This window comes from Corvus hawaiiensis, chromosome 27 (assembly GCF_020740725.1).
Source record: "Corvus hawaiiensis isolate bCorHaw1 chromosome 27, bCorHaw1.pri.cur, whole genome shotgun sequence".
Taxonomy (NCBI): Eukaryota; Metazoa; Chordata; class Aves; order Passeriformes; family Corvidae; genus Corvus; species Corvus hawaiiensis.
Window position 1 is genome coordinate 1,771,697 of NC_063239.1, and position 11,743 is coordinate 1,783,439.

The window sequence follows — 11,743 nt, forward strand, 5'->3', positions numbered from 1 at the left end:
TAGGTACTCGAAGGGGCTCTGAAGTTTCCCGTGCCTGTCCTTCCCAAAGCCCCTCCATTCCAACACTCCCGGCAGCCATCCCACCGCACCTCCACCATCCCAGTAAGATCAGACTTTTCTTGGAATTAATTTTTCTCCCGTGATAACGTGCAGCAGCAGCAGAGCCGTTTGTGTAACAGCAGAAAGTCCAAAGATTTAACTTTTTACGGTTTTTTTTCCCTCCATTTCGAGTTCTATCCCACAAAAAAAAAAAAAAAAAAAAAACAAAAAAACAAAAAACCACAAACGAGGCGGAATTTCCCCACTTCCCAGCTCAGGGGTGAGACGGCGAGCTTCTGCAAGGCTGCCGTGCTGTGCCTTTGCACCTTGAACCCCACCAGAATCCCGGGATTTCTCACCAAGGCACTGTCCCCCTCAACCCCCTTTTCCCGGAACACAAAACCCCCGCGGCTTTGCTCGCTCGAGCCCGATGAGTGATAGGAAAAAAATGCAAAATGGAGGGAGAAGCAACACCCTGAGGAATCATTCCTGAGGGCTCCCGTGTGGTTCAGGAGCTTCGAAAGTGATTTGGTCACTTGAGGTGTGAGCGATAAAACGAGAAAATAAGTGACGCTAAAAACCAAAAGTTCTGTGAAAGCCAGTTCAGCTTCTCGGGCAAACCAAACCGCACATGAAAACCTCCTGCGGTTTCGCTCGCGAAAGAACACGCGGAGGCTGCACAGAGGGGACCTGCGCTGGGACAGCCCCTTTTACCTCCTCTTCCTCGGTGTCCCGCCCCGCTGCTATAAAAATGCCCCCTCCCGCCCTGAGCTCTCCATTCTGCCGACGCCGTGGTTTGGAGCGGCTGTCCCAGAGCGGTGTCGGGACGTGACCCACTCCGTGCCCGCTCCGCGCCCGCCCTGCGCCTCTGCGCTCTCCGCTCACGATGCGCCGGCTCCGGCGGCGCTGCCTCCCTCTGCTGCTGCTGGTCACGGTGAGTGGGGACGGGGCTCGTGGGGCCCTGGGGACTCTCCGGGAGCGCGGCCAGGGGGGTCCGGACCCGGGTCGGGGCTGCGCGGTGCTGTCGCGACATGCCCGGGCTTGCAGCGCCGTGAAGGGGCTCGGAGCGGCGGGGTGGGACGGGGTCCGGCGAGGGGCTGGGAGGGGGTGGGGAAAGGTGAGGAGGGGATATCGGGGTGTTTGGGGGCTGCCCTGGTGAGGGTTCAGCCAAGCGGCGGGGGCTGTGTGAGTGAGGGGTGCCCCTGGATGGAGGTGGGGGGGGGGTGGGGTTACCTGGGGGGCAGCGGCGGATGGGAGGGCGCCTTTCCCAGCGATTGAAGGGCTCGTGTGAGTCGGGGGAAACTGGAGCGTCGGGGGGGCTCACCTGCTCCGGGGGTCGTGGGGGAGCTGGGGGGGCTCACCTGGTCTGGGGGCGTCAGGGAAAGCAGCGGCGGTGGGGCTCACCTGGCCCGGGGGATGGGGGTGTTGAGGCGATGGGGCCAGGGGGCTTCACCTGGGCAGGTGGGCACCAGGGGGGCTCAGCTGGGCCCGGCACAGGGGGGTGGGTTCAGGGTATAGGGAGGGCGTGAGGCTGAGGCCGGGGACGGGGGGAAGCAGCAGCCTGGAAGGAGAATGGGAAGCGATGGGAAAGGCGATCTCACGAGCACACGGCCCGGCGGGGACGGGGACGGTGATTACAGGCTGCAGGCTGGACCTGGAGCTCGGCTCCCAGGGTAGGGGAATTCCACTCCCTTCGCTCCAAAGCCGAGTTTGCCAGCTCCTGTGGATGTTTTAGCACATCGGGTTGGGATGCGGGCGGCTCGGGGCTGGCCGGTGCAGGAATGCAACTCGCCCGAATGACGACCAAACATGTGGCACAAAGTTTGAGGATCGCAAACTCCGCCTGGGCATATCATAGCTCCCCGTGGATTGGATGCTGGAGAGTCGGGAAATACCTGAAGTATTCACTTGAAGTCGGGAGGATCCTGCCCTGGGTTTTATCCCAGAGATCTTGCCCTGACTTCTCTCCCGGGGCTGGCCTGTAAACCCATGGCCCTGACGGAGTCCGGCGTGCTCTGCTCCCGCAGCGCTGGAATTACATCAGCACCGCCCATTAACAGGTTTTTAGTGGGAGCTTCTCATCCAATTCCTTCTCTGCATTTTTTAGCGGAGTTTATTTAGACTGGCCTGATAAAGTCAAGCCTTACTAAACCCATCACCGAAGGCCACGCTCGTAACAGCGTCGTTTATTTTACTTTTTATCCTCCTTTTTTAATAAAGGGGGAGGGGAGCTGCTCGGGCTGATGATTCACCGTGTCATGGTACGATATTGCGTCGGTGTGTCCTCTCTCTCTTGCATCACGACCTGGACACAGGCCACAGGTTTCTGAGGATGAGTGCCCTGGATCACTGAGTTTGCTGGAGCTCAAATTCCACGTGCAGGAATTCCAGGGGAAAATCCCCGCCTGCATCAGCCCCATGTCCTTGGAGCAGATGACATCAGGTGTCTGCCCGGCATCTCTTTTAGCCCTGGTTCTCTCGTGCTGCCTTCAGGGGCTGCGGGGTGTTTCATCCATGTTCATGTCAGGAGCTCAGCGAGGGGTCTGTCCTCGCCTGCAGGGTCCAGCTCCTTTTGGGATCACCTCGGGAGAAAAACAAATTGAGGATGGAAGCAGAGAAAGCTCAAAGCTTGATGCTTTCCCGAGCTGTTTCTCCAGACTTGATCCCCCAGAAGGAAGAGGCTGATGAGGGATTCCCGTGGTGCCTCTAATTCCTCTGCCTCCAGGCTTTCTCGGGTTGTTTACTGTGGGTGAAAACTCCTGAATTCTACCGTGGCTTGCCTGTGATGCCTCGATGTGGCTCCTGAAAACAGAGGCCAGACGAGAGTCAGAAAATAAAAGCAGGGATTGATTTGCGGGGCCTTTAAAGGTTCACCCTGGGCAGGCCAAAGGCTCCACCCAAGATGGACTCCGGGTTCCTCAGCCTTTTATAAGTTTGACCCATTTGCATATCAGGGTTAATTCTCCAATTCTAACCTCCGTTAATGATGTAATTACCCCAAGTTTGCCTCTCCTCTTCAGAGGCTTTTAGTTCACACATTTTGGGGGCTGGGACAATGGAGGTGTCCTTGGAGAGCAAACCTAGCGAGGGTTTGTTATGTGTGACCAGCACGAGAGAGCAGCAGCTGAGAGGCCACAGGAAACCTCAGAGTGACCCAGCAGGCAGCGCAGGATTGGAGAAATGTAAAAGTTCAAACCGAAGGCATCACCCACGGCTGGATTTTCCAACCGGTGGTTTGGTCAGGGATGGCAGCAGTGGTGGGTGCTGTGGGCTGATAACTTTATCATGCACTTGTTGCTGCTCCCCTGTAGAGCCGTGAGATCCCATGGCCGAGGGGCCTTTCCAAACTGCCGAGAGCGCCGTGCTGTCGCTGTGATCACCCTCACAGCGTGGCACAGTTCAACAGGCAACAAACATGGATTTTTTTCCCCTTGGGGACAGCATGGAAGTGGGACAAATTGTCCCTTTGCTCCCAGGATTTCCAAGACCAGAGTGGGTGAAGCCCTTGTGGCTGAAGCTCCTCAAGTGGATAAAAAAAAGCACTTTACAAACTTGCAAACGTTCCTAGCTGGGGAAAGAGAAGCAGAGCCAGGACCTGGGAGATGTAGAGCCAGAAGGCGTTGGAGGGACATGGATTTGATCCCTCCAAGTCAGAGTCCGGAGCTGGCCCCGTTCCCGGGCTGGCCGGGGCGCGGGGGCTCTGTGGTGGGCTTTGTCCTCGCCGTGGCCTGGCCGGTGTCAGTGGTGGCTTTGTGGCTCTGCGTCACCCTCTGCAGCCCCGTGACCATCCCCGACCTGCCGCAGCCAGTTTTGCCTTGTCCTGGCGCGGGAAGTGTCCGGAGAGGAGGCGGGACCGGTGCTGGGACAGGGGACAGGACGGCGTCTCTATTGTTTGAGCCATTCCAGGCAGCTCCTGACTCACGGGGGAAATATTTGCTTTAAAAGGCAGATTTTACCCTCCGTGTTGGGGAGGGGATGGGGGGGGGGGGGGGGGAGGGGAAGTACCTCCTGCAGCCCATGTCAGTCCCTGCCACCCGGGGTGGAGGGGCAGGTGCTGGAGGGCAGGTTTATATCCGTGGGGCAGGTTTATATCCATGGATATCCATGGGGCAGGTTTATATCCATGGATATCCGTGGGGCAGGTTTATATCCATGGACATCCATGGGGCAGGTTTATATCCATGGATATCCGTGGGGCAGGTTCATATCCATGGATATCCGTGGGGCAGGTTTATATCCATGGACATCCATGGGGCAGGTTTATATCCATGGATATCCGTGGGGCAGGTTCATATCCATGGATATCCGTGGGGCAGGTTCATATCCATGGATATCCGTGGGGCAGGATCATATCCATGGATATCCGTGGGGCAGGTTTATATCCATGGATATCCGTGGGGCAGGTTCATATCCATGGATATCCGTGGGGCAGGATCATATCCATGGATATCCATGGGGCAGGATCATATCCATGGATATCCGTGGGGCAGGATCATATCCATGGATATCCGTGGGGCAGGTTTATATCCATGGACATCCATGGGGCAGGTTTATATCCATGGATATCCGTGGGGCAGGTTCATATCCATGGATATCCGTGGGGCAGGTTCATATCCATGGATATCCATGGGGCAGGTTTATATCCATGGATATCCGTGGGGCAGGATCATATCCATGGATATCCATGGGGCAGGATCATATCCATGGATATCCGTGGGGCAGGATCATATCCATGGATATCCGTGGGGCAGGTTTATATCCATGGACATCCATGGGGCAGGTTTATATCCATGGATATCCATGGGGCAGGTTCATATCCATGGATATCCGTGGGGCAGGTTCATATCCATGGATATCCGTGGGGCAGGTTTATATCCATGGATATCCATGGGGCAGGATCATATCCATGGATATCCATGGGGCAGGATCATATCCATGGATATCCGTGGGGCAGGATCATATCCATGGATATCCATGGGGCAGGTTTATATCCATGGATATCCGTGGGGCAGGTTCATATCCATGGATATCCGTGGGGCAGGATCATATCCATGGATATCTGTGGGGCAGGTCCATATCCATGGATATCCGTGGGGCAGGATCATATCCATGGATATCCATGGGGCAGGATCATATCCATGGATATCCGTGGGGCAGGTTTATATCCATGGGGCAGGTGCTGTAGGGCAGGTTTATATCCATGGATATCCGTGGGGCAGTGCTGTGGGGCAGGTCCATATCCATGGATATCCATGGGGCAGGATCATATCCATGGATATCCGTGGGGCAGGTTCATATCCATGGGCCAGGTGCTGTAGGGCCGGTTTATATCCATGGATATCCGTGGGGCAGCCCTGTGCTGGCTCAGACACCAATGGCATTGTCCCCACTGGGGACACTGAGGTGCCCAAAACTCCCCCAAAGCCTGAGGGGACAAATGCTGGCATCGTCCCCCCGCAGTGACCCGGCCAGGGCGGAAGGAGCTGAGGCAGCAGAAAAAGGGCGTGGAGAGCTGGCGGAAATGTGCCTTTTCTTCCTGATCCACGGCAGGATCAGAGGGAAAACGCAGGAACACGAGGCCGTGCTGTCCCCTGGGAGCCCAGAGCGACAACCCAGGGGTTTCTTGTGGGCACCTTCCAGCCTTGACACGGGGCCGGTTTCCTCCCACAAACCCGTTCCTCTTCCCGACTCTCCCCTTCCACTCGGGGCTGTTGGTGCGCTCAGAAATTGGGGAAGGAAAAGGGGTCATCAGCGCCTCTTTGCCCTGCTGATAACCTGGCACCTGGAATTCCCCTGCAATCCTCCCAACCTCCTCCGGAGGCTTTGCCAAGGAAAAACCGGCCCTGGTTTGGAGGAAGTGCCTTTGGCTGAGTCAAGGGGAGGTTTGGCCGCTGGCTCCGGCAACTCTGAGCCATCCCGGAGCTCCTCTCCCGCTTCACTGGGCACAGCAGCTCTCGCCCTTCCCTTTCTCCCCTTGCCCCGTGGGTTGGGGTGGTTTTTAACCCAAGTTTTTTCTGTATTTTTGAACAGGCAGCTACTTTGGGAACCAGTGCTGTCACACCGAGGAGCAGGGACAGCTTGGATCTCCTGGATCAAGGCTGGGGAGGGAAGGACGATTACTACCTGGCGGCCAATGGCCTCTCTTGCCAGAAGTGCCCTCCAGGTGAGGTGGTCCCAGCGCTGATCCCACCTCTGCAGCCTCTCTGTGCTCCTGTTCCGTGTCCTCGCTCCTCCTGAGGGGCAGCACAGCTCCAGCTCCCCCCTGCTCCACTGTCAGGGATCTCGGCACTCATTATGGGAATATTTTCCTTTTGTTGGCTCCTCATTTGCCTCTGAGCTTTGCTGGTGGTGGAATCACAGAATCCTTCAGCTTGGAAAAGCCCTCCAAGGCCACCAAATCCAGCCTGTGCCCTGATCCCCACCTTGTCACTGCCACTTCCATCATTCCTTGGACACTCCCAGGGATGGGCACTCCAAACCTCCCTGGGCAATTCCAAGGCCTGGCCACCCTTTCCATGAGGAAATTCCCGCTGCTGTCCACCCTGAGCCTCCCCTGGCCCAGCCTGAGGCTGTTCCCTCTCCTCCTGTCCCTGTTCCCTGCGAGCAGAGCCCGACCCCTCGGCTGCCCCCTCCTGTCAGGGACTTGTGCAGAGCCACAAGGTCCCCCCTGATCCCCCTTTGCTCCAGGCTGAGCCCCTTTCCAGCTCCCTCAGGTGCTCCTGGGGCTCCAGCCCCTTCCCCATGTGCTCAGAGTTGCCCTTTTCTCCTCAGGCACCTACGTTGCAGAGGAGTGTAAGGAACAGAACAGCTCTGGCAAGTGTGTGCCCTGCGAAGATGGGGAGTACATGGAATATCCAAACGCCCTCCGGCAGTGCCGGGACTGCAGGAAGTGCAGGGAAGGTATGAGCTGGAAGGGGGGAGGTGGGACCAGGGCTGATGGCTCAGGCTGGGTCCAGCTGAGCTCTCTAAGAGCACAGTGTCACCTGCAGTGTCCCCAGAGAGTGGCTGGGGCTGGAATTTGTGCAGACCTCCTACATCTGTTGTGCAAAGCTTGGACACGAGACCTCCGCAAGGAGCAGGAGGACGAGGCTCCCAGCAGCACTGGAAGCTGCTGGTGGAGTTTGATCCAGGCACTGCTTTTCCCTTGGTACGGGCAGCTGTGGGGCAGGAAAGGCTGAAACTCAACAGCAGGGAGTGACCTGCTCCTGCCCGGCCCTGCGGCTCAGCTGGGGTCGGAGCGGAGGAGCCGGGATGGAGCCGTGTCCCCTCTGTCCCCCAGATCAGGTGGAGGTGAATGGCTGCCAGCCCATCAGGAACACGGTGTGTGCCTGCAGGAACGGCACCTTCTGCCCACCCGACCACCCCTGCGAGATGTGCCAGAAGTGCCAGCCCAGGTGGGTCGGGGTGACGCGGTGGCTGTGGGGTGACGCGGTGGCTGTCGGGTGACATGGTGGCCATCGGGTGACACACTGGCTGTCGGGTGACGCGGTGGCTGTCGGGTGACATGGTGGCTGTTGGGTGACATGGTGGCCATCAGGTGACGTGGTGGCTGTGGGGTGACAGGGTGGCCATCGGGTGACACACTGGCTGTCGGGGGACGCGGTGGCTGTCGGGTGACGCGGTGGCCGTCGGGTGACATGGTGGCCATCGGGTGACGTGGTGGCCATCGGGTGACGCGGTGGCTGTGGGGTGACAGGGTGGCCATCGGGTGACGCGGTGGCTGTTGGGTGACGCGGTGGCTGTGGGGTGACACGGTGGCTGTTGGGTGACAGGGTAGCTGTGGGGTGACGCGGTGGCTGTGGGGTGACAGGGTGGCTGCCGGGTGACACGGTGGCTGCCGGGTGACACGGTGGCCGTCGGGTGACACGGTGGCTGTCGGGTGACGCGGTGGCTCCCATGTGACGGGGTCCATGCTGGAGCGTTGCCTTTTTGCCAGCCTGGGAATGAACCTCTGGGTGATTTTAGTGAGGAGATATTATAAAAATGGGTCTTTATTTGGAGGCCTCCAGGGGCAGTTATGGAGGAGCTCCACAAAAGTCTGCTCACATGGGGCGAATACAGTTTTTATAGGTTTTAGGAAATTAGTGTAATTGATAAAAAAGCACCAATTAGGAGGACGGGTGGTGGTGCAATTTCCCCTCAGGTCAAGCGCCTTCTCTGGAGCCCCCCCCCAGCATTGGCTGTACTTTCTCCATGAAATGTATCCCCAAGAGTTGTTCTCAACCTTGGTAGCCAGGAAGAACCAGGATAGGATAAAAACCTTGTGCTCTGCGGGGCTCAGAGCTCTGGAATTCCTTTTGTCTTTTTGCTTAGGGAAAGGCCATGGAAAATTCCTGGGAAAACTGGCCACTGATACAATGATCCACAAACACACGTGTAAAGAACACAGGGAATATATAAGGAAAAAAAAACAAAAACCAAAATGGCATCAGAGCTGCAGCTGCTGAGCCCGCCCTGTCTCCCCCTCTCCCAGGTGTCCCGAGGGTCAAGTGGTGCTGAAACCCTGCACACCCTACAGTGACCTCCAGTGCGGTCCTGCCACGGACACCGGCTCCACCCGTGAGTGGGGGAATGCTGGGGGAGGCCAGATGGGCTGAGGGGTGGGGGTGGCAGCTGCTGCTGAGGGGAAACCCGGAGCAAGCTGCCCACACCCCTGTTTTATCTGCTTTAGACTCCTGGACCATCCCAGTCGCGGTCGCGGTCGCGATCCTTCTTCTGGCTGCAATCTGCTTCTGGTGGTGCTGCTGCCGCTCCCCAGGTGGGTGCAGGGGACCCCCGGAGCACCCGCCTGGGCCGGGGGCTCTGCACCGGTGTGGGCTGGGTGGGAAGAGGGCCCTGCCTGGAGGAAGAGGGATCACAGCCCTGTTTCCATCTTCCAGGGGATGGGAGACGCTCGAGCAGGAGGCCCTACGAAATGGTGGTGAGTTCCCGGGGTGGCAGCGGGGGATGGCTCTGCCTGTGGGATGGGGTGAGGTCCCCCTTGCCCTCTGCTCCCCATGTGGCCAGCAGCTCCTGGGAGGGCTGGAGGAGCAGGGGATGAGGTTCATCCAGGAATTCCTAGGAAGGCTGGAGGAGCAGGGAATGAGTCTCTTCCAGCTGTTTCTGGGAAGGCTGGAGGAGCAGAGGATGAGGCCATTCACAGCTCCTGGGAAGGCTGGAGGAGCAGGGGATGAGTCCCTTCCAGCAGCTCCTGGGAGAGCTGGAGGAGCAGGGGATGAGGCTCATTCACAGCTCCTGGGAAGGTTGGAGGAGCAGGGGATGGGTCTCTTCCAGCTGTTTCTGGGAAGGCTGGAGGAGCAGGGGATGAGGTTCATTCACAGCTCCTGGGAAGGCTGGAGGAGCAGGGGATGAGGCTCATTCACAGCTCCTGGGAAGGCTGGAGGAGCAGGGGATGAGGCTCATTCACAGCTCCTGGGAAGGCTGGAGGAGCAGGGGATGAGGCTCATCCAGGAATTCCTAGGAAGGCTGGAGGAGCAGGGGACGAGGCTTCTCCCTTTAGGGTTGTGAGAGAGCTGGGCCAAGCAGAGGAGGCTCTCTGGGAGTGCCCTGGGTGCTTCCAGCCCCCTCCTCAGTGCCATTAACCCTTCCCTGGCGGCAGTGCTGGCACATGCAGGGTCTCCAGTGGAGATCCCAGGGTAGGGGAGGGCTTCAAGCTCAGGATGAGCAGGTGATCCATGCCCTTGGATCCCAGGGTCCTGCCTTCCCTGGGTCACCCACCACGGTTTGTGCTTCTCCCCTGGCACAGACCTCCATGTTCCGGAAGCTGCCGTGGTACACAGGGACAGAGGACAATTCCATCAACGAGCGCTTGCAGAGCCAGCAGCAGCACCCGGTGGCAGAGCCCTTGGTACGTGAATGGCACCCTCTGCCCCTTCGTGCTCGGCCACGATCTGATCAGCCTGGGGGGCTTCCAGGGCTGGACCACTCAGGGAGGTGGTGAAGGGTCTCTTGGTGGGATGAGGGTGGTGAAATCAGCTCGTTGCAGTCGAGTGCCAGAGCCCTCGGAGGGTTTAACGCTGATGCTGAGCAAACGCAGCTCGTGTGTCCCCCATCTCGGGGCCTGCTGCCGTCCCAGAGCCAGGAAACACGGATGTCCTGGGGGTGGGGGGGTGGTGGTGTCCTGCCCCAACAGCCCCAGGAGAGAGGGAGAGGGTCTCCAATCCCCACAGATCACACACTGGTGCTGGGGCTTGGTGGGTGCTGCAGGACATCGCCATTCCGGGAGTGAGACCGCCATTCCGGGAGTGAGACCGCCATTCCGGGAGTGACATCGTCATTCCAGGAGTGACATCATCATTCCAGGAGTGACACTGTCATTCCAGGTGCCGCAGAGTGGGAGTGAGAGACCCAAGAGGAAGCTGGTTCCAGCGCCAGAGACTGACCCCAAACGCGGTAAGTGCTGGGGCCCAAGGGATGTGTGTGGGGCTGAGATTCCTGCCCCGGCTCGGCCCCTTCTGAGCTGTCCCCTTCCCCTGCAGTGCTGCGGCTCTCCTTTTACATCTTTGCCAAAAAGATCCCCATGGACAACTGGAGGAGATTTGGCCGCAACCTGCACCTGGAGGAGAACGACATCGTCCTGGACAGGACGGAGGACGCCTTCTACCAGATGCTCTACAAGTGGCAGAATAGGGAAGGCACCAAGGCCTCCGTGAACACGCTGCTGGAGACCCTGGACCAGCTGCACCTGGGTGGGGTGGCAGAGGACATCTCCTCCACGCTGGTCAACAATGGGACCTTTCAGTACGAAACGAGCTGAAGGGAGCGGGGCGGAACCTGCGCCTCCCTCCTTTGAGCTAAATCCATGAAATACCTCCCAGAACACTTGAATTTTATCTGCTCATAGCTCTGCTGTGGCTCCTCTCCTTCTGAAGCCATCACAGAGTTCAGCTGAGCCAGGAGGAGCTGATCCCTACACCAAGTACGAGCCTCGGGGTCCCCCCTCTGCTGGAGTTACAGGTTCGACGTTGGTGCTTCCTTGGTGACATCCAAGCTGGTTTCTGGATTTCACTGGGTCAGAGCGAAAAGTCTCAAATCATTTCAAGCTGCTCCTGGGACCACCTCGCTCGGAAGCGCCGGTACTACCCGGATATCCTCGGGATCAGCGCAGAGAAGGACTTCGGCAGGGTTTGAGGCAATCCCTGCGCTTTTTAAACTGGATTGTCCTCGTTCCTCAAAGGATTCCTGGCATTATGAAATGGCTTCTGCTTCTAGAACGTCTCTGAGTAAGCTTCATTCTGCATGCTTGGTGGTTCTGCAAGCTCAGCTGGGGCCTCGAGTTACTTTCTGTGGACTAAGCTGTGTTTTACGTGGTTCTGATTGCTCTTAGGAACCAGTTTGAAACTGGACTTGAAGGGGAGAGTGGGAACGATTGACTTGCACTATGATCACTGGGGTTGCCTGAGGAAAGGGACAGTGCAGGGACGGTCCAGCCCAGCCCCTGCCAGGAGCAGGGATGTCTTCCACTCCACCAGGTTGCTCCAAGCCCCGTCCAGCCTGACCTTGAATGTTTCCTGGGATGGGGCAGCTTATCTGGGCAGCCTCTCTGCCAGTGTTTACCCACCCACAACAATTTCGTTGTGAAATCATTCTTCCAAATATCTAATCTAATGTGACCCTCATTCCGTTTGAAGCCATTCCCGTGTCCTGGCACTCCAGGCCCTTGTCCAGAGTCCCTCTCCAGCTCTTCTGGAGCTCCTTTAGGCAC

At 58.1% G+C, this 11,743-nt stretch overlaps 1 protein-coding gene across 1 annotated transcript; it reads left to right on the plus strand.

The window, feature by feature from the left end:
• Positions 1-326: 326 nt before the first annotated feature.
• On the plus strand, positions 327-11,737 carry TNFRSF10B (TNF receptor superfamily member 10b). Its single transcript, XM_048287480.1, has 10 exons — positions 327-973; positions 6,070-6,202; positions 6,811-6,939; positions 7,319-7,433; positions 8,513-8,598; positions 8,711-8,797; positions 8,919-8,959; positions 9,785-9,886; positions 10,362-10,431; positions 10,518-11,737. The coding sequence occupies exons 1-10, from the start codon at positions 926-928 to the stop codon at positions 10,793-10,795; spliced, it is 1,089 nt and encodes a 362-aa protein (XP_048143437.1). The 5' UTR covers positions 327-925; the 3' UTR covers positions 10,796-11,737.
• The last annotated feature ends 6 nt before the right edge of the window (positions 11,738-11,743 follow it).